At 39.9% G+C, this 25,266-nt stretch overlaps 1 protein-coding gene across 3 annotated transcripts in view; it reads left to right on the forward strand.

The window, feature by feature from the left end:
• Window positions 1-4,728: 4,728 nt before the first annotated feature.
• Window positions 4,729-25,266, forward strand: part of dgcr8 (DGCR8 microprocessor complex subunit) — a 28,417-nt gene continuing 7,879 nt past the window's right edge. The window contains exons 1-11 of one of the 3 annotated variants that reach the window (XM_012955055.3): window positions 4,729-4,867; window positions 5,406-6,407; window positions 6,819-6,978; window positions 8,428-8,570; window positions 9,566-9,839; window positions 17,568-17,765; window positions 19,994-20,095; window positions 20,519-20,617; window positions 20,974-21,056; window positions 21,272-21,372; window positions 24,138-24,244. In XM_012955055.3, the coding sequence (XP_012810509.1) occupies window positions 5,682-6,407; window positions 6,819-6,978; window positions 8,428-8,570; window positions 9,566-9,839; window positions 17,568-17,765; window positions 19,994-20,095; window positions 20,519-20,617; window positions 20,974-21,056; window positions 21,272-21,372; window positions 24,138-24,244 (1,993 nt within the window). In that variant the 5' untranslated portion in view covers window positions 4,729-4,867; window positions 5,406-5,681. Of the gene's footprint in view, window positions 4,868-5,405; window positions 6,408-6,818; window positions 6,979-8,427; window positions 8,571-9,565; window positions 9,840-17,567; window positions 17,766-19,993; window positions 20,096-20,518; window positions 20,618-20,973; window positions 21,057-21,271; window positions 21,373-24,137; window positions 24,245-25,266 lie in introns of those variants that run through there. The other 2 variants (XM_012955085.3, NM_001159539.1) reach the window with 2 other exon arrangements.

Genomic DNA, 25,266 nt, shown 5'->3' on the forward strand with positions numbered 1-25,266 from the left:
TTTTACCAGTGCATTAAAGTTTAATTTCTTTAATATATTTTCATTTTTTGATGTTACTGTTCCCAGCACTGAACCAGTCTGTTCTTAATCCCAATGTTTTATTACAGTGTCATATAATGAATAGAAAAAATCTGTAAGATAACAGCAAGATGCCTGACATGGTGCAGGGAATCAGCATTCTCATTGGTCAGTTCTCTTACATTTTTAATTAAATTAAAATTTCAGCCAGTAGAATTCTCATGGGTGAATTATTTTCCGTGTGTAATTATGTTCATCAACTAGGGGGTGCAGTGGGACAGCACTGGCTACTCTAATAAATGTCAGTCACTCTTTACAGCTGTGTTGCAAGTTGGACTGATGTCACCCCCCCCCCCCTTCCCACTCAGCAGTCTATCAGCAGAACAATAGGCAGGTGACAGAATAACAACACCCTAACCACTCTGCTGAAGGATTCCTAAACTTGTTTCTATGCTGCTGTTTTGTGCTAAGGGCAAGAGCACATGGGGCAGATTGTCAGCCTGTGGATTAGCACAGAGGCAGTGGGAACTTTAACCCTTTTACTGCCAGCCTGTTTGGTCAAAGCGGAACTTGTATTGCCAGACAGTTTTTTAACATTTTGCACTGTTTCACTTTAGGGGCCTTTCCTTGGGGGGACTTTTAGTTTACCCAGGAAAACAATATATCGTTTTTTTCAGGACAACCTAAGCTTTCAAAATATGGTAGAATTTTTGTGTAATTCCAATTCTGTAACAAGATATAGGCTTCTAAATGTCTAAAAATGAAAAAAAAAATCAAATTTTCCATAATATAAACACACATACTAGAAACAAAAATTATTTTTATGCCCGAATATACAACTGATTTGGAAAGTCCCATGTCTCCTGAATGTGCCAAATACCAAATATATATAGTTTTATGGAGATTTCTCACTTGTATAGGTCAAAAACTCCCAGCAGTACACTACCAAATTTCCAAAGCACTGCTTCAGAAAGCTGCATACTTTAGATTTCAAGGACAAAATTTCCACTAACAAAAGGGGAATACAGAATAGGCACAACTGTCTGTCTTCTCCAAACTATTAAGTCGCAATTATTTCATAAAGTTAATGGTTTTTATCAAAATTTGTGAAATTTTTTAAAAATCACTTCAAAGCTTCCAGTCTATAGTTATCTTATCTCCTACAGGTCATAAAGTAACCAAATAAAACACCCTAAATATGAACGCCCGGGGTCCACTGAACAGTTTGATGCCCAATATGTATAGGTTTACCTAAGTATGTGGCATGTAGGGGCCCCAATGTGAACATACCCCCATATGTACTGTCATTTCTGCTATTTCAGCTCCAGAAAAATCAACACATTTACGTGCACCCCAGAAAGTCATATGTTTTTGGAAAGTACACATTCCCCCGTATCTAAAATGGGTACCCGTGTCTTTCTACTCCAAAGTACCAAGCTGCACAGCTTTTCTAAATTTAGCCATTTTGATGACATTTCCAAAAATCCCCTCAAAGCTTCCACTTTGCAGCATCTTATCTCCGACATAGCATTAGGTACCAAAATAAAACACCCTGAATTTGAACACCAGGGGTCCACTGAACAGTTTGATGCACAATATGTATAGGTTTACCTAAGTATGTGGCATGTAGGGGCCCCAATGTGAACATTACCCCATATGATCAATCATTTCTGTCATTTCAGCTCCAGCAAAATCAACACATTTACATCATTATATGTGGGATAAAGCTAGTAAAAAGTACACTCACCCCAGAAAGTCATATATTTTTGAAAAGTACACATTCCCCCAAATCTAAAATAGGTACCCGTGTCTTTTTACTCCAAAGTTCCAAGCTGTAAAGCATTCCTAAAGTTGGCAATTTTGATAACATTTCCAAAAATCCCCTCAAAGCTTCCAATTTGCAGCATCTTATCTCCCACACAGTGTTAGCTTACCTAAATATTTGGCATGTAGGGGCTCCAATGGGAACATACCCCCATATGATCTATCATTTCAGCTCCTGCAAAATCAACACATATCCTTTATGTGGGATAATGCTACAAAAAAGTACACTCACCCCAGAAAGCCATATATTTTTGGAAAGTACACATTCCCCCGAATCTATAATGGGTACACGTTTCTTTTTGCTCCAAAGTACCAAGCCGTAAAGCTTTCTTAAGTTTGCAGATTTTGACATTTCAGAAAATCGCATAAAATGTTGCAATTTGCCGCATTTATCTCTCACAATTTCTTGATAAAGATCAGATAAAGGCAAATCACCCCAAATAGGAACACCTAAGGTCTACTGAACAGTTTGATGCCCAATATGCATAGATATACCAAAGTCTGCGGTATGTACTGACCCCAAAATGAAAATAGCGCATAAGGATTTCTCGCCTGCCAGCTCAGCTCAGCTTTTGCATACAGAGCCCCGTGTCATTGTATTATGTGCCGAAACTTCCCCTAACTATACAGAGACCCCCAGAAAACCATATATTTTTGGAAAGTACACATTCTGACAAATCCAACAAGGGTAAAGAGTCCTTTCTACACCAAAGGACCAATCTGCAAAGCTTTTCAAAATTATTGGTTTCTATGACATTTCAGAAAATGGCCTAAAAATTTTGCAGTTTGCCGCATTTATCTCACACAATTTCTTGCATACAAAGGCAAATCACCCCAAATAGGAACACCTAAGGTCTACTGAACAGTTTGATGCCCAATATGCATAGATATACCAAAGTCTGCGGTATGTACTGACCCCAAAATGAAAATAACGCATATGGATTTCTTGCCTGTCAACTCAGCTTTTGCACACAGAGCCCCCTGTCAGTGTATTATGTGCCATAACACCCCCTAACTATACAGAGACCCCCAGAAAACCATATATATTTGGAAAGTACACATTCTGATGAATTCAAAATAGGTAAAGTTATTGTAGGGATCCATAGGGTTAACTAGTCCCTATGGCTTTACACCCTGCAGCTTCCTGTTTTGTGCTGTTACTGGGCAAAGACCCATGTATCAGTTTTGAGTTTCATGTGTGTGTGTTTATTGGTTAACAGGGAGACCACTCCCTTGGGACACAGATATAGTGTTTAGCAGGGGGGTGGGTCTGTCTCTTTGGCTGCCTTTGCTCACAGGGAAAGGAGCACTGAGCCTGGAGGCAAGGAACTAGGCCCCAGTAAGCAATGTGCCCCAGAGTGTGGTCATCCATTCTGGTGAAGTCGGGGACAGGGACCCCGTGAATGAGGACCAGTTAGAAAGCAAGTTTTGTTAAGCACTTTCTAGGAAAGTGAGATAGTGAGGGAAGAAAGCACGAGCAGTTTGGCTCAGAGGAAAGTAGCTGTGGGAGTACCCTTCCAGACAGGCATTGTTGCCTTAGCGTAGGGCCATGTAAACAGTGTAATTTAGAAATAAAAAACATACAATAAAAATCATGACAGAATCCCTTTAAAACAGAAATCATATGCATTGCTAAAAATGCACACAAGCAGAAGAAACAGTCAAAGAGACAGTCAAATCACACCAGACTTGGGAAATAACACCTTTCTGAAAGCAGTTCTAATGTGTAGCGCTGGCTCCTTCTGAAAGCTCAGACACAGGCACAATGCACTGAGATGGCACCTTCACACCAATATTACAACTATAAAAATACATTTATTGGTTTAAGAATACAATTTAAGTGGTGGAAATTATTTGTAATGTACACACTGTAATTTAGTAAATCAAAGTACACCATACAAATATATGACGATGACTTGGTCTGTTGGGGGTACTTTCTATGGGGGCAATTGGGGGCACTGTGTGTGGGGGGTACTGTGTATGAGGCAATTGGAGGCACTGTGTGTGGGGGCTACTGTCTATGGGGCAATTGGGGGCACTGTTAATGGGGGAAATTGGGGCACTGTGTATGGGGGAACTTTCTATTGGGGGCACTGTGTATGGGGGCACTTTCTTTCTCTATGTATTTACTTTTATTTGAATAAAGTTCTATTTTTTTTTATTATTTTATTTTTACTTCCGTAATATTTGGGGGAGGGGGCACAAAAGTAAATTTCTACTTAGGGCACCCATTTGGCCAGCAGCGGCCCTGCATGTAACGACAAATTTTGTGTGGTTAAAATCACAATTGGAAAAAATTCGGAGTAACCACGATAATTTCTGATGTGCAAAAATGTCACAAAAATTATTTTCTCGGTCATATGAGAATAATGTGGTTGCGATCCGAAAGTCACAAAATTTTCACATCCGAACAATTGTAAACAGCGCATAAACCTTTCTGGCTTTGAAACCTTCAATGCATGATTTTGGAAGCCTTCCATAGGACTCAATGGCACTCTACAGATCCAGCCTGGCCAAAAGATAGTCGCCATACCAAAGGTTGAATGAATTCCGATTCGTTGCGAAAAATACAACTTTTTTGTGCAAATGCTACAATCAAAATACTATGCAATGGAAAGAGTATGTATGTGTATACATATATAATATATATACACATTAAGTAATTTTACTTAGCACAGGACGAGAGAAACATAACTATGTTGACAAAAAAATGCTTAAAATGTACTGAAATATTTCATTTTTGGTCAAATCGCAAAAAGACGATCTGGTGAGAACATGTACTGCCGTTCTGTAGCAGAAGTAGGAGGGGCGAGTAAAGGAAAGCCAATTTGAGAGCTGACTTACAAGCAGCCTCCCACTGTGTAACATTGAGTTACGCCGACTTGCCACGCCCCCAAGGCAGTGCGTATGCGTCACTGGCTTACGGGTAGTTTTGACGCCAGTCTCGCGTGATGGGACTTGTGACGTTGAGATTTTCAGTGAGACTGGAGGCTCCGAGGCTGTAGTTAACAGCTTTTCGGGAGGTGTAAGTAGCGCTGTGCGACTACGGGATGTGTTAGGCAAGGCGGAACTTTTGGGCAGTATGCGTTTAGTTGGATTGCCGGGCCCCTACTGTCAGTAAGCTGCAGACTTCGGAAGGCAGGGCGGGAGCTAGGGTGCCTGCATGTTCTTTTCACGATACCGGTTTCCCTCCCGCTGGTTGTGCCATAGAAGCTTAAGGGAAGCCCCTTCCGAATTTTGCATTCTACTGACAGCAGGGGCTCCGCTAATCCAATAAAGTGCAGCACAGCCCCCCCCCTTAAAGCAAAATACCCACCGGGCCCGGTACCACTGCCCCCACCCTATGGCGGCGCTGATTTTATATATGTTCTTTCTTCTCTTTAAGTGAGGCCTTTCGATGCTTGATCAGAGCTAGATGTATATATGAATTTATTATAGTGTCGTTGTACTGATAAAGGATACTGCTGTGCACTTTGCATCAGTTTATTGTGTGTATGTGGAAGAGACTGCAACCCTTTCCCCATTGTTTCTTTCTTTTCTCTTTTCTTTTCTTCTTGTTACAGGTAGACATGAAGGTCTGGATCAACGATGTCTGATGCCTAGCGCTTGCTCTCATTAAGCTGAATACATTGTGATTTCCAGTAATAGAGACAGTATTTCTGAAGGCTGTCTACATTAATGAAAAGAGCAATGTAGTCAGCTTAACAGAATCATCAGTGTTACCTACTGATTGTAATGTGGTACACTCACATTGCTGGGCAGTTGCATGCTAGGGTTATAGTTACATTTGTAAACTAGCTGTTTTGTTGTAGATTTTCTGTGCTAAATTAGTATTAATTATGGAGGAGTGTGAGGAAGTAGCCCCTCTCCCAGAGGTAAATGGACATGAAGTGACGGAAATGATTCCTGCTTCTCCCCCTCCTCTGCCGCCAGATGAAGAGCCTCCACCACCTCCCCTGCAAACGTCCAGTGACGCAGAGGTAATGGACGTTGGCTCTGGTGGTGATGGACAGTCACAAACCCCAGCTGGGGACCTGCAACAAAACAACGGATTACAGCTTCTCACTAAGGGGTCATCCTCCTACAAGAGTCATCTTACAGTTCTTGATCCCTTTCACAGTGACCAAAGGCCAAGAACAGCTCGCCATGCACCATCTAATAAAGGGTTTACCCCCGATCTTAAGTTGCTAAAGGATGTTAAGATTAGTGTAAGCTTTACAGAGAGTTGCAAAAGCAAAGACAGACAGGTTCTGTACACTGGATTGGAATGTGAGGGTTCCCTAGATGGAGGTAGCAATATAAACAGTGTAAATGGAGATATGTATGTTTGTCCTTTTGCTGGTAGTACCAATGGTAATGTTACTGATAGTGTTGAAATTACACTTAAAAAAAACGATGAGCCTGAAATTGATCAGGAAAAGAAAGTAGAGTATGCTGTTCTGGATGAACTTGAAGATTTTACCGAAAATGTTATGGATGTCGATGAAGATGGAGCAGAATTTGTATCGGAATCCATTCTCCAGAGAGATAAGATTGATGAAGAAGCCCTGATGTACAGTTATGAGGTATGTTTCTTAACATAAATACAAGTGGATTATGGGAGCACATCCCATGCGTTGTATGTTTGTTACCAATAACATCCGCATTTGTTGCCTAATTTTTTCATTCTGTAGCAAATTTATATTCTGTTTTTATTTTACCTTTTGAGTTTTACAGCAGCAGCACATTCCAGGTGAAAGTGCTGAAAGTGGTGTCAGACTTGCTGCTTTTCAGATGTTGAAACAAAATGTTCTGCATCCCACCAATAGCTGAAATTTGTTAGGGGTGGAGTGTTCAAATAGATCTACCGTAAATGGAAAAGCTACAGGATGTCCATTCTTGGTTTAAATAATATGTCTTTGCAAGGGATAAGAGGAAGGGGCTCTGTTTCCCCACAGGGATGGAATTGGGGATGTTCCTGATGATTTTTCTTACAGGATGAATTTGATAACGATGTGGATGCTCTTCTGGAAGAGTCCCTTCACACCCCCAAAAAGCGAAGAATTGATGAAAAATATGATATTGATAGTGATCATCAATCAGATGGAGAGTCAAGTGTGCAACCCATGGTGACCAAAATAAAAACTGTACTAAAAAGTAAGCTATGGATGTCCTTTATCTGTTTGCCTCATTTTAATCTAATTTAGTAGAACACAGTGTGTTAAACATTTGTTACGTGTGTCTTAGGTTTTTTTTTTTTTTTAACCTACCTCACTGTTTCTCCCACTTGGTTTCAATTAACTCAGTGGGAAGAAAGGTGAGGTTTTGGGTTTCACTATCACACGGGGTCTCAAGTTTTGTTGGGTGATGGATTTTGACTTTAAACTGTATATGTTTTTATCCTATTGCACTGTAGTCAGTTTGTCCAGAGAAAACTTGTTTACAGAAACATTTTTAATTCACATAGATAAGGCTTGGTAGTTTTTTAATGTAGGAGGCCACAAGTCCCTGTAACATTTATTCTCACTACCTGGAGGATAAATAGATTGCTTCAGTTTGCATGGATGGCCAAATTATACCTATTAAACCTACTAGTATTAATATTGTACAAAGTCAGCCCTAGTATTGCAATGTTTTATTCCACTTCCATAATCACATGGAGATGGTAATTTCTATTTTGGAGAGAGAGGATGACTACACAGTAGCAGATATTTGTCACTGATTTTGACCGTTCTGACATAAGTGACCTGAAACCTGGTGAAAAGGGAAGCGTAATGCAGCTGACTTTACAGAATGCTCTGAAAAATATATTTTGCTGGTAACTGTTTGGCTGATGATCAGTTGGAATACATGTAAGTGTCTGATCCCACAAGAAAATGTATTTATGCGTTTGTATAGTGTGCCATAAACCTTAGTGTCTTCAATTTGCTAGGAATAAAACCTATTTCTGGTAAACCTTAATTTGCCATGCAAATAAGGGTTGTGTAGACTGTGTAGAAATTTCAGGCAATTAATCTTGCTGATTAGGCTAATGCCACACAATGCGAATGGTGTATATTTTTGGCTAGCCAAATAACACTTGCTGAGAATACGCGCCATATGCTCCTACCTGTGCCTGAGCCAGAATTAATGGACTACGCCCAGGTGCAGGCACATGTAGCCTCGCAGTTTTATGCGGACTTCGGCTACATGTGCCTGCACCCAATCGTATTCCATTCATTCAGGTGCAGGCACAGGTAGGAGCGTATGGCGCGTATTCTCGGCAAGCGTTTTGCTGAAAGTGTACACCATACACATCATGTGCCATTAGCCTTTATTATGCATGTATTATAACATTTTGACAATACTCATTACGATTGGATCCCCTGCCTCTTCCTGCCAATATTTGAAAATATTAGGAAAACAACAAGAAATGTAACTTTCAAACTGTCCTTTTTAATTGGTTTTATGTTGCAAATAAGTTCATTTTTTCCCCTTAAGTTTTAATCAGCATTGTCTGTCACTTTGGTGATCCTGTTAATAAAATTGTGTGGGAGAAGAATTCTCACAGAGAAATCAAGTCTAGGTAATTCCCCCATTAATATTTCTATCACTCTATTTTTTTAGGTCGAGGCCGCCCACCAACAGAACCATTACCTGATGGGTGGATCATGACATTCCACAACTCTGGCCTACCTGTGTACTTGCATCGAGAAACCAGGGTAGTCACCTGGTCCAGACCTTATTTCTTGGGCACTGGGAGCATAAGGGTAAGCAATTGTAGCTAAATCATTTAGCTGTAGCATGTTTTTATGGTTTAATTATGCAGTTGTCACATTTGCCAAATGAACTCAATAATTAAAAAAAAAACATTTTTTAGATCTTTGCTCCTTTTGGAGCCATAATTTTATTAATTTGATCTTTGGTTTCATTCATTAGAAGGCTAAACAAGAGCCATTTGGTTAAACAATACTCCTAGCTAGGAAAAATACACTTTGCTTCCAAACATTGAATATTTGTTAATCCTGTAAGTTCTTGCCAACCAAAAAGGTTATGCGTAGGCTTGAATGCATCTCTAATTTTATAAAAGTTTCATCCTGTCAGTGCAAAGAGTAGAGTGATTCACAAGGTTTTTGAAATCTTTTGAAGCAAAACATGATCTACCCGTTCAAGAGTATTTATATTTCCATATTCAACAAGAGGTTTGGGCGCTGTTTGTGCACTCTTTAGGTCCATGGTTATTTGAATTTTTCAGTTCAAGCCCTCCTTCTAGGTCCTTCTAAGGCCCTCCCTTTTAGCAACAAGGTTGCCATTATAGGAAAATCTTGGTATATCTGCCATTATTACAGGATTAATTAGGAAATCAAATACTACAAATAATTTATAATCTGGATGGGCTTTCAGGTATATCTAGTAGAGAAAATACACGTTCCTACTAAATCTCACCCTAATCGGCTTCCAACTAAGTTCCACCCCCCACTACAGCTCCAGCATTTGAGAACTACAGCTTTATGTTATAAATCTTGTCTGAGTGGCATGCGTTCTAAAAAGCATAATATTGCAGACTATTAGACACTTTCCAAAAATTGCATGTCATTGTGTATTAAAATCTATGTGCGCTTTCTGGCCTATTCTTTATATAACTGTGTGTGTTTATTTCCCATTAACCAATCACAGACTGAATGTAGTTTTCCTGACAAAGTTACACATGTTACTAGCTTGGCTGAGGAAATGTATCCTTTTATATTTTTTCTGGATTTCACAGAAACATGACCCACCAATCAGCAGCATTCCTTGCTTGCATTACAAAAAAATGAAGGATAATGATATTAAAGAGCAGAGCAATGATGTCGCATCAGCCCACATTTCAGTATCTCCTTCTGCAAAGTCCTCAGATGCAAATCACCATTCTGAAGAGCCAGACTCCACAGGTGCTGATTCTTTTGTTTCTGATGAGAGGGAGCCTGTAAGTGAAGCAGCCCAGGGAGCACTTGGGCAAGTCAAGGCAAAGGTTGAAGTGTGCAAGGATGAATCCATTAGTAAGTAGACAAACGGGACTACAATCGTTTTTTTACATTTCTGTTGAATAGCCTGATATGTTTTATGCTACCATAGCACTCACACTTTATAGGTTTTTAAAGACAAAGTAGCTTTTCACAATAAGGATATAATGCAGCAGTCTTCCACATAGGGTAAAACAGTAAGAAAAACCTGAGTAAAAAATACTTGATTGCATAAAAGTTAGGTTCCTAAATGATTTTCTTTTATTTTTTTATTTATAGGCATATCAAATATAATGTTTTTTCATTTATTATCCTGTAGCAGGTATATCTAATAGGGCCCCACTGAACTCTATATACTTTAGCTATTGGGTAATTTGCACTCTAGTCTCTGATTTGTCTACCATATGTCTTAGAGGATTGGAGCATTACATACTATTGTGATTAGCTATTGTATCTTAAAGGAGAAGGAAAGGCTAAGTCACTTGGGGGTGCCAAAATGTTAGGCACCCCCAAGTGATTTTAATCGCTTACCTTGTACCCTGGGCTGGTGCCCCTGTTAGGAGAAAACAGCACCAGCCCGGAGTACCTTGAACGAGTGCTTCCTCCTTCCTCTTTCTTCTGCCGGCAAAATCCCTGGGCTGGCGAATGTGCAGTAGAGTGAAAAGCCGACTTTTTTGTTAAAGTTCGTGTTTTCACTCTACTGCACATGCACAAGCGTGTGAACAAGGAAGAAGGAAACGCTACAGCTACCCCGGACTGGTGCTGTTCTCTCCTAACAGGGGCACCAGCCCAAGGTACAAGGAAAGCGATTTAAGTCACTTGGGGGTGCCTAACATTTTGGCACCCCCAAGTGACTTTCCTTCTCCTTTAAAAAAAACAAACTGTAGATAATGTGAATCACTCTTGTGCTAGTAAAGTATAAAATGTGCTCCGTCAAACTTGGTGAGGAGCACTCAACAACACTTTTTTAACCAGGCCTGTAAAAGCAGAGGTCAGTATCAGCAAACAAGGCCCCCATGTGCCTTCCCCCACCCCCCTCATGTGTTCGCACGGACTGATATGGCATCTATCTGTCCATGCTCATATGGGGTTGATTAAAACTGTAAACACGCTGTAGCACATAATTTGCAGTGTCTGCTGGTGTAAATACTAATTTTGAGTGCCTTCCCTTCACCAATTGTTTCACATGTTCACTGAGCTAAAGAATTTGTGTGGTGCGCTAATTACAGCTTATTTGAAGAGAACAAAGGGAGGGTAACCTCGCACAAGAGTAATGGGTGCACTATGAGTGTGTAATGTAATTACAAATTGAAAATAAAGACACCAAATTGATGGCACACCATAACTTAAATATAAAAACAACCTTTATTTAATCTCATTAAAAATCCATCGATTAAAAAATAGAAAAAAAAATGGAAAATCAAGATTTAAAATAAGTAAGGAGCAATCTAAGTACCTATCAATTTAAATCACGGCCTGGATTAGACCAAAATGCTGTTCTATCTACGGCTGGGATATCTTAAAATAGTGACTAGGTTAGGCAAAAAGTAACAAACTTGAACAAGTAGCAATTTGAGCAGGCTGCAATCACGCAGCTGCCTCTGAAAATAATTCAAAATGTATCACTCGCTCATTCCAATGTTCAGTGCTAGCTGCCGTATATTGATGTAACAACTCGTTTGCAACAATTGTTGCTAATATCCCGAAGTACTTGGCAGCTCTCCCTGGCTGCTCTAAAAATGGCTCATTCATGCAATGAAGTTCTGTATTCTAGTTATTACGGACAATGGAACTCTGGTTTAAATCATACATAGGTAAGTATATCTCAAGAAATCCTGCCATGGAAAAGCGTTCTAAACAGCTTAATAGGTATACGGTATTGGGAATTACTTTTTTTATATATACATACAAATTTATACACCTGCGTTGGGGCACTGAGTTTATCAAGTTAGCCCAAATTGTCAGCAGAGAATACAATGCCTTCACATTGAATTTCAAAGTAAAATAAATATAAAGAATTCCAATTATTCGGATTTAACTGGGCAATGGATATGAGTCGTGTGTCCTAAGAAAATGTGCTAAACAGAAAGAAGGATAATAACGGATCCCTTAATTCAAAGGAAGGACAATCAACACTTTACATTAATCCCAGTTATACCCATAGTTAAGATCATTTCCCAATACACATTTTGTAAATAAACGTCCGAGTGTATTAGCTTAAATTGGATATCATTGCTGATTCAGACTGTATATACGTTAGAAAGTTACTGATTCAAGGTTATTGCTCCTTCAATATATCATGACAGAATTGGGATTACAAACAATAACAGTGTTGCCGGTATGCTAACAGTGGCTAGAAACCCCTAGTCGCCAATGTTAAATAAAACTTAAGCAGGATTCACTTTTAATGCCGATAAGTTGTTAATTCTGAATTGATGCTCCTTCTGTCTAACTTCCACAGGTAGCACTTTCAGTAATTCACTAACGGTTCAGGCAATGTGCTATAAGTGGCTAACAGCCCCTGGCATAATTATATCATTATGTTGTTCATTCCAACGATACAATTAATAAAGAAATACACCAGAAATTTAGCTTCTATACAGGCGCTCACACATGCACCATTTCAATGTTAACTAAAATAGTATAGTCGAAACACAAAGAACTGTGTGTTCGGATTACCTCGGCGCGACTACATAAAGGAGTATGTTGGATTATGGACGCCCAAACAGGTAAGTCAAACAGACAACAACTACAGCCAACTCGAGAGCCATTACCTCATCTTGCCTACCACCATGTATGTATGTTACCTCGGCACGACTACATATACCACATCCGTAAATTTGCTAACATAGAATCTATTCAATCTAACCATCAACATCCACCAACAGCCTAAGATCTTTTACCTTGTCGTGCCTACTACCATATGTACAGGTTACCTTGGCACGACTACATCGATAGGTACAAAAGATTGCTAACGCCGACGCGCGTTTTGCTCATAGCTTTATCAAGGCGAATTGAACTTCCGCTTGTCTACAGGTCAATTTAAATATTTTTCAACCAATCACAAAGTTTCCTATTTTCTACAAATTCTTTTTGGGCAACATCATTAACCCTTTACTTCATAGGGGAGATTTAAACATTCAGATTGCCGCCACAATAGTTTGTAATTATCGGATCAACTTCCAACTTATCCCATAATTAAAGTAAATGGTGAAAGATTAATATGAATACCTAATCAACTTCTGATTTATCACATAATGAAAAATGAACTGGAAAAATGCTATAGTGAACTAGTGTAAAACACAATTTGTGCTACAATGATGAGTGTATTACAATATTGATATAAACTCTGCAATATTTAATTAGTAACTTCGCAGAGACAAAAAGTGCAATAATCAAAATGTCCCTTGCCACGCAAGGGCAGTAAATCATATGAATCAATAAGTGATCAATGAATGTGTTAATCAGTGAATATGTGTGAAAATAATTCTATAGTGTAAATAGAAATAAAATTAAATCAAAATCAAATGTGTGAAAAAATTTTATAGATGTGCATATGAAGTATAACCCGACTTAACCTCATTTGTTATCATCGAGTTAATAGCTAGTGACCATGATCATAGAATTAAGTGTAAATAAAATACTATATAGAAAGTGATCAAGTCCGTAAATTTACGGATGTGGTATACGTAGTCGTGCCGAGGTAACATACATACATGTTGGTAGGTACGATGAGGTAATGGCTCTCGAGTTGGCTGTAGTTGTTGTCTGTTTGACTTACCTGTTTGGGCGTCCGTAATCCAACATACTCCTTTATGTAGTCGCGTCGAGGTAATCCGAACACACAGTGGTAGGTACGATGAGATAATGGTGGGGAGGCTGTCTGTGACTTTTGATGGTTAAAACCACGCCGAGGCTTTTTGATTTTCACCAGTAGGCATGGTTTTTGTGTTTCGACTATACTATTTTAGTTAACATTGAAATGGCGCATGTGTGAGCACTTGTACAGAGATGAATGGGCTATATCTATTCTAATCGTTTTGGTGAGTCACCTTAAATAGAATCAAACACATAATAGGATATACCAGTGCTGTCCAACTGGCGGCCCGCGAGCCCCCTCTGTGTGGCCCCCACCTGTCTGGCTGCTTTGATGGCTTACTCTTGTGTAAGCTTTAAATGGTATCAGTACTGTGATTAACTGCCCCCCCTGCATGGTTCTCACCTCAGATTCAGGCTGTAATCAGGCTGTATTGTTTAAATATTTAATCCCCTGTGTTGTTCACACCTTTTAATCTCTGCATTGTTCACCCCCTGCAGTGTTCACACCTCAGGCTGTAATCACCCCCATTGTTCCCCTGTTCACACCTCAGGAGCCGTAGAAACCCACAAATAATCCCTGCACACTACAAAAAGAACATATACTGAGGTGGTACTGCAATTAAAAAGTTTTTTTTAATATATAGTTATTGTGCAGACTGTAGGAGCAGTGCCAGCATTGTGTCACTGTAGGCTGCCTGTGTGTGCCATACACACAGGCATCATAGGACAAGCAGAGTATGGCACACACAGGCAGGGTAGGGAAGGCAGAGTATGGCACAAACAGGCAGAGTATGGCACACACAGGCCAAGTACGGCACAAACCAGCCAAGAATGGCAAACACAGTGAAAGTATGGCACATGCAGGCAGGGTAGGGAAGGCAGAGTATGACACACAGGCAGGGTAGGGCAGGCAGAGTATGGCACACAAAGGAAGGGTATGGCAGGCAGAGTATGGCACAAACCAGCCAAGAATGGCACACACAGTGAAAGTATGGCACACAGGCAGGGTAGGGAAGGCAGAGTATGGCACACACAGGCAGGGTAGGGAAGGCAGAGTATGGCACACACAGGCAGGGTAGGGCAGGCAGAGTATGGCAGGTTTTTGCTGTACTACAGCCATTAATATGGGTATGGTCATGTGATAACATGGGTGCGGTTTCAAAAAGGGGAGTGGTCAAAACTGGCTTCCATTATCGGCCCTCCACCACGTAGGTTGGAAAAATTGCGGCCCTCGGTACAACAGAAGCTGGACAGCACTGGGATATACAATAAAAAATAAAATTCTGAAAAGAACATGTAAACCATCAGTTATTAACTGGTAATTAGGAGGAATAAAATTTAAAACAACTGGACTTTTCTGAGTTTTTCTTGAAAACGTTTCACCACTCATGGTTTTTCCAGGTTGGCATAAATGGCCTCTTTCACACCTCTTTCAAACCATCTGTCCTCTCGGTCCAAAATATGCACGTTACTGTCCTCAAAAGAGTGACCTTTTTCTTTGAGGTGTAGATAGACCGCTGAGTCTTGTCCTGAGGAGTTTGCCCGCCTATGTTGGGCCATTCTCTTACAGAGAGGTTGTTTTGTCTCCCCAATGTATAAGTCTGAGCACTCTTCACTACACTGGACAGCATAGACCACATTACTTTTCATGTGCTTGGGTGTTGGGTCTTTCGGGTGCACCAGCTTCTGTCTCAGGGTGTTGCTGGGTTTGAAAAACACAGGAATGCGATGTTTGTTGAAAATTCTCCTAAGTTTTTCTGATGTTCCAGCAACATATGGAATGACTATGTTGTTTCGCCTGCTGTGTTCCTCCCTTCTGTTTGTAGGTCTGGTCTTTCTGTTGGTCTTTGATTTGGTTTTGATGAAGGCCCAGTCTGGGTACCCACAAGTTTTCAGAGCTCCTTTTAGATGTTTATATTCTTTCTCCTTGGCCTCTGCATTGGATGCCACAGTTTCAGCCCGATGATGTAGAGTCCTAATTACACCCAGTTTATGTTCCAAAGGGTGGTGGGAATCAAACAGCAAGTACTGGTCTGTGTGGGTGGGTTTCCTGTATACTTCAATATCCAGGTCCCTCCCCTCTTTGATAACTATAGCACAGTCCAAAAAAGCCAGTTTGCTGTCTTTCACATCTTCCCTTGTGAACGTGATGTTTTTGTCCACCGAGTTTATGTGTTTGGTGAAGGCTGGAACCTCGCGTTCTTTAATTTTGACCCAGGTGTCATCCACATATCTGAACCAATGACTTGGTGTTGTTCCCTTGAAGGTGTCCAGGGCTTTCTTTTCCACTTCTTCCATGTAAAGGTTCGCTACAATTGGAGACACAGGCGAACCCATGGCACAGCCATGTTTTTGTCTATAGAAAACGTCCTTGTGCTTGAAGTAAGTGGTATTGAGACATAGGTCCAGTAAGGAACAAACTTGTTCTGGGGTCAGCTTTGTTCTGCTGCTGAGGGTGGTGTCTTGTTTCAGCCGTTTCCTCACTGTATCAATTGCCTCGGCAGTGGGTATGCATGTGAACAGAGATGTTACGTCATAGGACACCATTGTATCATCGATCTCCAGCTTTAACTCCTTCACTTTTTTGACAAAGTCCATGGAGTTCTGAATGTGGTGTACTGTGTTTCCAACTAAGGGGGCTAAGATGTTGGCCACGTATTTAGCAATGTTATAAGTCACACAGTTAATGCTGCTGACAATTGGCCTCAAAGGGGCTCCTTCTTTGTGTATTTTTGGGAGTCCATATAGGCATGGAGTGGCTTCGCCTGGGTAAAGGCGACGGTACAAAGCTGGACTGATGACCTTTTCCTTCTCAAGGTGCTGCAAGCAGTCTATAACCTTCTTCTTGTAGTTGCTTGTTGGATCTCTCTTGAGTTGCTCATATGTGTCTGAATCGTTGAGCAGTGTGGACACTTTGGCATGGTAGTCTGATGTATTCAGTACCACTGTACACCTTCCTTTATCTGCTGGCAGGATGGTGACACTTGAGTCCTTGGCAAGTGATGTCAGAGCCCTCCTCTCTTGCAGACTTAGATTGGAAGTGGGAGCTTTAGCATTAGCTAGGGCTGCTGATACTTTTAACCGGATGTTTTCAGCCTCATCCACTGGTATCTTATTGTTGTGGATGGATGATTCTGTGGCTGTGATGAAGTCTACCACTGGTACATACCGTGGGGCCACTGCAAAGTTCAGTCCCTTGGCTAAGACATCCTTCTCTGGTTCTGTGAGTTCCCTGTCTGATAAATTCTTTACCCACAGATCCTTGATGTTCTGGCATGTCTTGTTTTCATCTTCCTTCCTCCCTGTTGATTTGTCTGTTCGCTGGGTGTTGTTGGTACGTGAAAATAAACTTTGACATCCTTACCCCGGCAGTTTCACAACAGTTCACACTTCCAGTCATGTACTTTGAAGGATTAACACCTTCATCAATGAGAATCTTGGTACCATTGTGATTGGATCATACCTTCTTACACCTGTCAGTTTCAGCTAACACCTAACTGAACAAGTTCAATGGAACCATTGTGATTGGATGTCTGTGACTCTACTACCATCAAGAGTTTAAATACCGGGGAATTCCCTACCAGTCATTTGAACTGAAGAAGCCACTCGGATGAGTGGTGAAACGTTTTCAAGAAAAACTCAGAAAAGTCCAGTTGTTTTAGACTTAATTCTACTAGATACTGTATATCATGACCTGGATGAATGAGAATCTTCATAGACACGAGGAATAAAATATGCAAAGGCAAATTCTGATAGAAGTAATATTTGCTAGGGTTTCCAGACCTTACTTTTATTTCTTAATGAGTTTTATTAATATTATCTTATTTATAAAATCAGCACTGATGCAATAGTTTTGCTAGTCTCTAAGAATGCTGTCTCTGTGCTTGTTTAAGTATTAATGTTTTTGGTTAAATAAACAATGTTGAAATGTATTTGTATTTACAGACCTCGAGGATTTCCGCAGCTATCTGGAAAAAAGATTTGATTTTGAACAGGTTACTGTTAAAAAATTCCGGACATGGGCTGAAAGAAGACAGTTCAACCGAGAAATGAAGCGCAAGCAAGCAGAATGTGAAAGGCCCATATTGCCTGCTAATCAGAAACTTATAACCTTGTCAGTGCAAGATGCTCCTACAAAGAAAGGTTAGGCTTTATATGAACTGAACTGGGGTTCTCCAATTTATTGATTTACTGCTGCTTTGGGGATGAGCTATACTGCTCTGATTTATTTTTTAGGATTACGTAAACCAAAAAAGCTATTGAATTGTTAACAGCATAACAACTGTTGCAAATAACAAAATTAGCAATTAAAAAATAGCCACTTATACTGGGTAAACAGGTAGGAAAACCGCAAACCAACTCTCCCATATTCTTTCTGGTTCTGATTTAGTTGGTTTACCATGAACTTAATAGGTCAGTTTAGGAAGCATTTAGTTAATGAATTCCAGCCAGTAGTAAAATGACAGGTGGGGGCTTTGGCCACACCCAGTGCAGGACTAATACTTTTTATGGCAAAAAGGTCTGATAAAGTGTCCAGATGTAATTGTGGGTAAAAATAGAAAAAGTAGCTGCACCTCCCACACCTAAATAAGTGTTCACAATGTGTAACTCAAGAGATAGGGAAATTGGAGATAAAAACCTCCGGATAATGTGCAAATGAAGTGTATAAACAAATAACAAAACAAACAGATTAGGAAACACCCAAGCAGGTGTCCCTGCCAAAGACTTCAATTACATGCACCATTACCCAATTATATCATTAGGTCAATTGGTTATTAAAAAATGATAGTGGAATGAGAGTTAAAACTTAACCTTTATTTAAATTAGGATAAGACCAAAAAAGTAAAGAAAAACCCCAGTAAAAATAGCGAGGGGTGAGAACTAGTCTGAGCATTGAACTCGGAGCATCAGTTATTTGCCTCAGACTTGTTTCAGGCTAGCCGAAGATATTGTTGCAAACTTTTAGAAACATCAATATGTATCGAATTTCTCCCTTTCCCAGCTCCAGCTGAACAGTGATAGGGAGAATACCTCAACAAGATTGCAACAAATGTAACGAATCTATTGCGCACAGAGAGACATCATATCTTGCTGCTATTAGTAGAATACAGACGAGCTGGAGTGCCTATGATCCAGCACTACATTCACAGGGTATATTTTGTACTTCCCCTGTCAAGCCGAGGATATTATACACAGCCCCCCGGTCTCATATCTCCTTCACACCCCCGTCAAGTGCAGCAATGTGTCCCATAGCAATAACCAAGCCTCCCTTAGTATTACAAGAGTTCCACCCCCGCACCTAAAAATTGCACATCAGTCGTGCACCCACTTCTTCCCGCCCCCCTTAAGCAAATGGCCCCCGCATCAACACCCCAGCCTCCCCCCCTAGTCAGTGTGCCCGACACACGTTTCGCTCCTCACAAAAGAGCTTTTTTTCAAGCCCTTGAAAAAGCTATATATGAGATTGGGGGGGCTGTGTATAATATCCTCGGCTTGACGGGGGAAGTACAAAATATACCCTGTGAATGTAGTGCTGGATCATAGGCACTCCAGCTCTGTATACTACTAATAGCAGCGAGATATGATGTCTCTCTGTGCGCAATAGATTCATTACATTTGTTGCAATCTTGTTGAGGTATTCTCCCTATCACTGTCCTGCTGGAGCTGGGAAAGGGAGAAATTCGATACATATTGATGTTTCTAAAAGTTTGCAACAATATCTTCAGCTAGCCTGAAACAAGTCTGAGGCAAATAACTGATGCTCCGAGTTCAATGCTCAGACTAGTTCTCACCCCTCGCTATTTTTACTGGGGTTTTTCTTTACTTTTTTTGGTCTTATCCTAATTTAAATAAAGGTTAAGTTTTAACTCTCATTCCGCTATCATTTTTTAATAACCAATTGACCTAATGATATAATTGGGTAATGGTGCATGTAATTGAAGTCTTTGGCAGGGACACCTGCTTGGGTGTTTCCTAATCTGTTCGTTTTGTTATTTGTAATTGTGTGTAATACGTTCATCTACGACACCTAGTAAGCACACTTTGAAGGCATGTTTTAGCTGCATGTGTCTGAAGTGGTTGATCGGTTGGGATGGTACTTGGAACTGAAGTCAAGGGAGTGTGGGGAAAGAGCCCTGGTCCAATAGTTCCCCTATGAATTTGAATCCTAAATCTGGCCCAAAACATAAAGTCTCATAAATTACAGAGATGGGGGAGATCTCCCATAGCAGGGTATTCGGTGATAACTTGCCAAGGGGACAACTTGCAGAGTTTCAAACAATTGTGAAATGGGCTGTGCAGTTACCACTGACAATAGTGATTTGTCTTTGTTATCAGCAGTTTCCAATGGAACAAAATCTTTTGTCTTTTAGAGTTTGTCATCAACCCTAATGGAAAATCTGAAGTATGCATCTTGCATGAATATATGCAAAGGGTCCTTAAAGTGCGCCCTGTTTACAATTTCTTTGAATGTGGTAAGTTTGTTGCTTAGTCACCAAGAAATTATGATTATGAAAGTTGTTAATCTAAAAGTCAGTACAATGGTTCCAGGTTCACTCTTTGTTCCAGGTGTAATGCACTTAGTAGACCTCAGACAGTGCACCCACATCATTTTGCCTGTGGTGTTTCAACCACTTCTTTCCCCATGTATAAGTTACAGAAAATGGATTTTAATGTAATTTTTGTTCATAATATTTAATATGATGTGAAGCAGTCCTTCAGTATCTTACGTGTAGTAAGTCAGCTGAGTTATTACAAACCTACTTACTGTATGTTATTTGTCACTATTTACATCTTAATATTTAATGTATAAATAGTGACAAATATCAAACCTAAAAATTAATTATTTAGCAACTTTAAATAAGTATGCTACTTTTTTTTTTTTTTTTTCTTTGTAGAGAACCCAAGTGAGCCTTTTGGAGCATCTGTTATTATAGATGGAGTGACCTATGGTACTGGAACAGCAAGCAGCAAAAAACTGGCAAAAAATAAAGCTGGTAATGGATGAGTATGATGTGAAATGTTTTGTGTGTATCATTACTGTATATTTGAAAGTAGGGCATTATATTTTAATTTATCACTTTATCATTAGTGGTATGCTATATGCTTTTGTATTAAGCTTGTACATGCCTCTTGCATAGACACAGGCATGGGCATCTAGTTTATTGCCTTCTGGCTGGGATTTTTTCCTGTGTTGTGTGTGTGTGTGTGTGTGTGTGTGTGTGTGTGTGTGTGTGTGTAGCAGCAATTGATGGAGATGCTCATGTCCTCGTGAGGAACTAGACATGCATGTGATGTTATCTAATGTACATTCCAACACATTTAAATAAAACATCACTTTAATTCTTTCCAGCTCGTGCTACTTTGGAAATCCTTATTCCAGATTTTGTAAAGCAGACTTGCATGGAAAAGCCCAAAGACACTGATGAACTTGAGGTAAGAACAAGCCGAATATTACCTGTGCTTTGTCCCCTACAGTATTAATGTTGCTCTGATTTTGCTTTTTCTATATTTTACATTGTCTTGCATGGATGTGGCATAACAAGATCAGTGATCTTGTTGGCAGCAGAATATTTATAGTGATTAATGTCCTATGTGTAAGATTAATTTACACATGTTAAATTGTTTGTTATTGTTTTCTTGTTGCACAGTATTTTAACCATATCAGTATTGAGGATTCACGGGTGTATGAGTTGACCAATAAAGCTGGACTGTTGTCTCCGTATCAAATTCTCCATGAGTGCCTTAAAAGGTAAAGAACTTTGTCAAATCTAACTTCTTTACTCTGGCTTAGGTATACTGCAAATATAGTATACTGGTAATAATGCAAAAATACCGTGCATATAGTATGTAAACTATATTGTGCATAGTCTTTGATTTATGGGAATCTTTTTTTTTTTTTTTTTTTTTTTTTTTTCCAGAATTAAAGAGAGATATAAAACAGCAAAATATTCTTGATTGAAGCAGGGTCATCTCTGAGGCTGCCAATGGCACTGTATCTTGAGTGTAGACAGCACTCACCCGCTGGGTATATATTAAAGCCCCAGAAAAAGCCCTGCTTTAACGCAACAAATTTATTTGCACTAAGAATTGAATTTCGAGTTAAGAATAAGGAAATTTGGATCTTAAATATACCAAGGTTGGCTCTTGAGGCAAGGTTGTTGTCTTCCCTTATGGCTGAAACAAAACTAGGTTGAAGCATATAGCCATATGGTTTTATGGTATACTTCTGCAGAAAGTATAAGCAGGTTCAGTTCTGGAGTTCCATGGACTCTGCTGTGATCACAAATATTTAAACAGTTAATAAACCCAACAGGATTGGTTTGCCACCAGAATGGATTTAAGCAGTTTAGTTTCCAGTATTATTATTATTAACATTTATATTCCGCAGCGCTGTACAATAAGTGGGTTTCATACATTGGACATACAGAGTAACATATAAAGCAATCAATAACCGATACAAGAGGTGAAGAGGGCCCTGCCCAAAAGAGCTTACAATCTACAAGGAAGAAAGGGTTGAGACACAAGGTGTGGGAATGGGCATGACCAGAGTTGTGAGAGGTGTGGCACAGTAGTCCAGGCGAGATATTAATCAGAGAGTGAATAAGAATTTTGGCAGCATCTTGGGTAATAAATGATCGTATTTTGGAGATATTTCTTAGGTGAAAGTGACATGATTTGGTAAGTGATTGGATATGAGGAGTGAAGGACAGGGCAGAATCAAGGATAACCCCAAGGCACCGGGCCTGGGAAGATGGGGTGATGGTAGAATTGTTAACCGTTATAGATACCTCGGGAACAATGTGTGCGTTGGATGGGGGAAAGAGAACCAGTTCAGTCTTAGAGAGGTTTAATTTCAGGTAACGTTGGGACATTCAAGTGGTGATAGCGGACAGGCAGGAAGAGACGCGAGTTAGAAGCTCTGGGTTGAGATCAGGAGAGGAAAGATAGATCTGAGTATCGTCAGCATAGAGGTGGTATTGAAAGCCAAAAGAATTGATTAATTTGCCAAGTGAGGAGGTATAGAGAGAAAATAGTAAGGGGCCCAGGACAGAGCCTTGAGGAACCCCGACAGAAAAAGGCAGGGGAGAAGATGATTCTCCATTTTAAGAAACACTGAAGGATCGATCTGAGAGATAATATGAAAACCCGGATAAGGCAGTGTCACAAAGGCCAAGAGAGCGGAGAGTCTGGAGGAGAAGAGGGTGATCCACAGTGTCAAAAGCAGCAAAGAGATCGAGAAGTATAAGTAGCGAGTAGTGTTTTTTGGCTTTAGCCAAAAGGAGGTCATTTGTTGGTCAGGTTAGAGCAGTTTCGGTGGAGTGATGTTGTCTAAAACCAGATTGTAGGGGATCCCAGGAGGTTATTGTCAGAGAGGAATAGCGTCAGTCGGTTGTAAACTAGGCGCTCAAGCAGTTTGGAGATGAATGGGAGCAGAGAGATAGGTCGGAGGTTAGTAGGATTGGAGGGATCAAGGGAGGGTTTTTTCAGAATAGGGGTTACAAGTGCATGTTTCAGTTGGGAGGGAAAGATTCCAGTAGAGAGCGAGAGATTGAATAGATGAGTTAAGGCTTTGATAAGACAGGGGTTGGCATTACGTAGAAGCCAAGTAAAGTAAGTGCCTTAGTGCAGATAGCCCGCTAACCAGAAGTAGCTCACTGGCCTTACAGCTTAGTTTCTTGTTTGGCCAATGTTACCGATGAAACTTCCTGCAAAACAAACCTCATATAGCATATAGAAGATTAAATGGGGCTTATCTACTAGTTATCTGCTATGTAACCTGTGCCTTTTCTCCTCTTTTCCAGCTTGAATGGCTGCCCCCGTGGCTACACAGCAGCTTATTTATATAGTAGCTTTTCTGTAGCAAAAACACCCGTTTTTTGCAGAGCAACAGCACATTATATTTTAATTACTTTAAAACACTTTAATTTTTTGATGTTACTGTTCCTTTAATCTCATCTACTTTTTAACATTGTGGTAATGCTTATAGATTTGGTAAGCTTTGACCAAACTTTGGTCAAACTCCCAGTAAACTGCCCATTACTCTGATCAGTAAACCCATGATGGAACAATTTCAAATCAGGTGTGCTGGAAAAGAAGTCAGATATGAGTACCTTGCCAAGTTAGGCAGTATGCAGTTATGGTTGGAATCAGACTGGTAGGAAGGCTCAGGTCCCCTTCGCATGCCTTTTTCTAAAGGCTGCAAAGAAAGTGTATATATATATATATATATAATCCCATTATCTTTCAACAAGTGAATTTGGTTTTAATTCTCTAATATAATGCTCTGCAAAAACCTGCTGTGAATTGGGGTAGTATGGTGGTCTTGGCAAACAGGAGCAACCAGTGACCAAATCTAGGCTGCTTCTAATATGAAAAGATGTATTTTTCCCCTCTTACAACTGGTTCTTCCTGTGCAGTCATCAATAAAGTGTGCCTTCAAATAAATGAACAACTTCTTTATTTAAGGGTTTTAGCACATGTAATTTATAATCTGTATTTCATTTTTTTATACAGAAATCATGGAATGGGTGACACATCAATCAAGTTTGAAGTCATTCCTGGCAAGAACCAGAAAAGTGAATATGTAATGACTTGTGGAAAGCACACTGTGCGGGGCTGGTGTGAGTACTTTAGCCACATCTTTTCTCTTTGATTTATATATTTTTTTTCACTCAGAAAATTGGTTGCTAAGGGAGAAACTAGGGCCCTGTGGCAAGGCCTTCAGAAAAAGCATTTGGATTAGACATAGGAATGCAACTTTTTATATAGCAATCCAAACAGAACTTTCCTTATGTTTAGAGTCTGTTTAATTCATTTCCATTTAATTTTTCCATTTGTGGACCAAAGCAGATTTTTCTGCAAGAATGCCTGTGATTCAGACTGTAAGATAAGAGAAAGTCTGCACATATTCAATGTGCCCTGTTTTTGACTGTAAAGCTTTTTAGGACATAAAAATCATTTGACACCCCATTGTGAAGAGCAAAAACTTAAAGGAACAGTAACACATAAATATTTGATTACCTTACCACAAAACATCTCTAATAATAGGCCTACCCTTTTTCCCCTTGTCTTTTTTAAATGTTTTATTTAGACTTTTAGTCATAAACTGCTCCATAGCAGCACAGCGAAAAGGCAACGGGTGCTCGAATTCCTGTGTGCACTGACCCGGAAGTTGTCTTCACATCGAGGACCTTCAGCACTAAAGCTTTTTATCAGCTCCTTTAAAGTTATGATCACAAACTTACCCCCATACTGTCCGAAGGAATAGAAACATAAATTTAAATTACAGCGCTGATAAAAAGCTTATGTCCAAAACTGAGGAGAAACTGAGAGGGGGGTTAGGTTGCAATCATTCCCCTTATTACTAGCTTGAATGTTAATGTGGTTTTAAGCAAGTCTGCTCTAGATATGTAGGGTAGTTGTCCAGGCACTTACCTGACCCCTCTCTAAATTCTATCTCTCTAAAGAATAATTATTTTGTGGCATTGTAATGTATTTTATAGATCCAATCTATGAAAGCCATGACCATATCTGTCTCTCTATTGTTGGTATGTCCATTAGCAAAATATTGCAAAAATTGTCTCATGCAGAGAACGCTGATCTAGAAAATACCTCCCAACCCCCTCCTTGTTTTCCCTACTAT

Source organism: Xenopus tropicalis, chromosome 1 (genome assembly GCF_000004195.4).
Source record: "Xenopus tropicalis strain Nigerian chromosome 1, UCB_Xtro_10.0, whole genome shotgun sequence".
NCBI lineage: Eukaryota > Metazoa > Chordata > Amphibia > Anura > Pipidae > Xenopus > Xenopus tropicalis.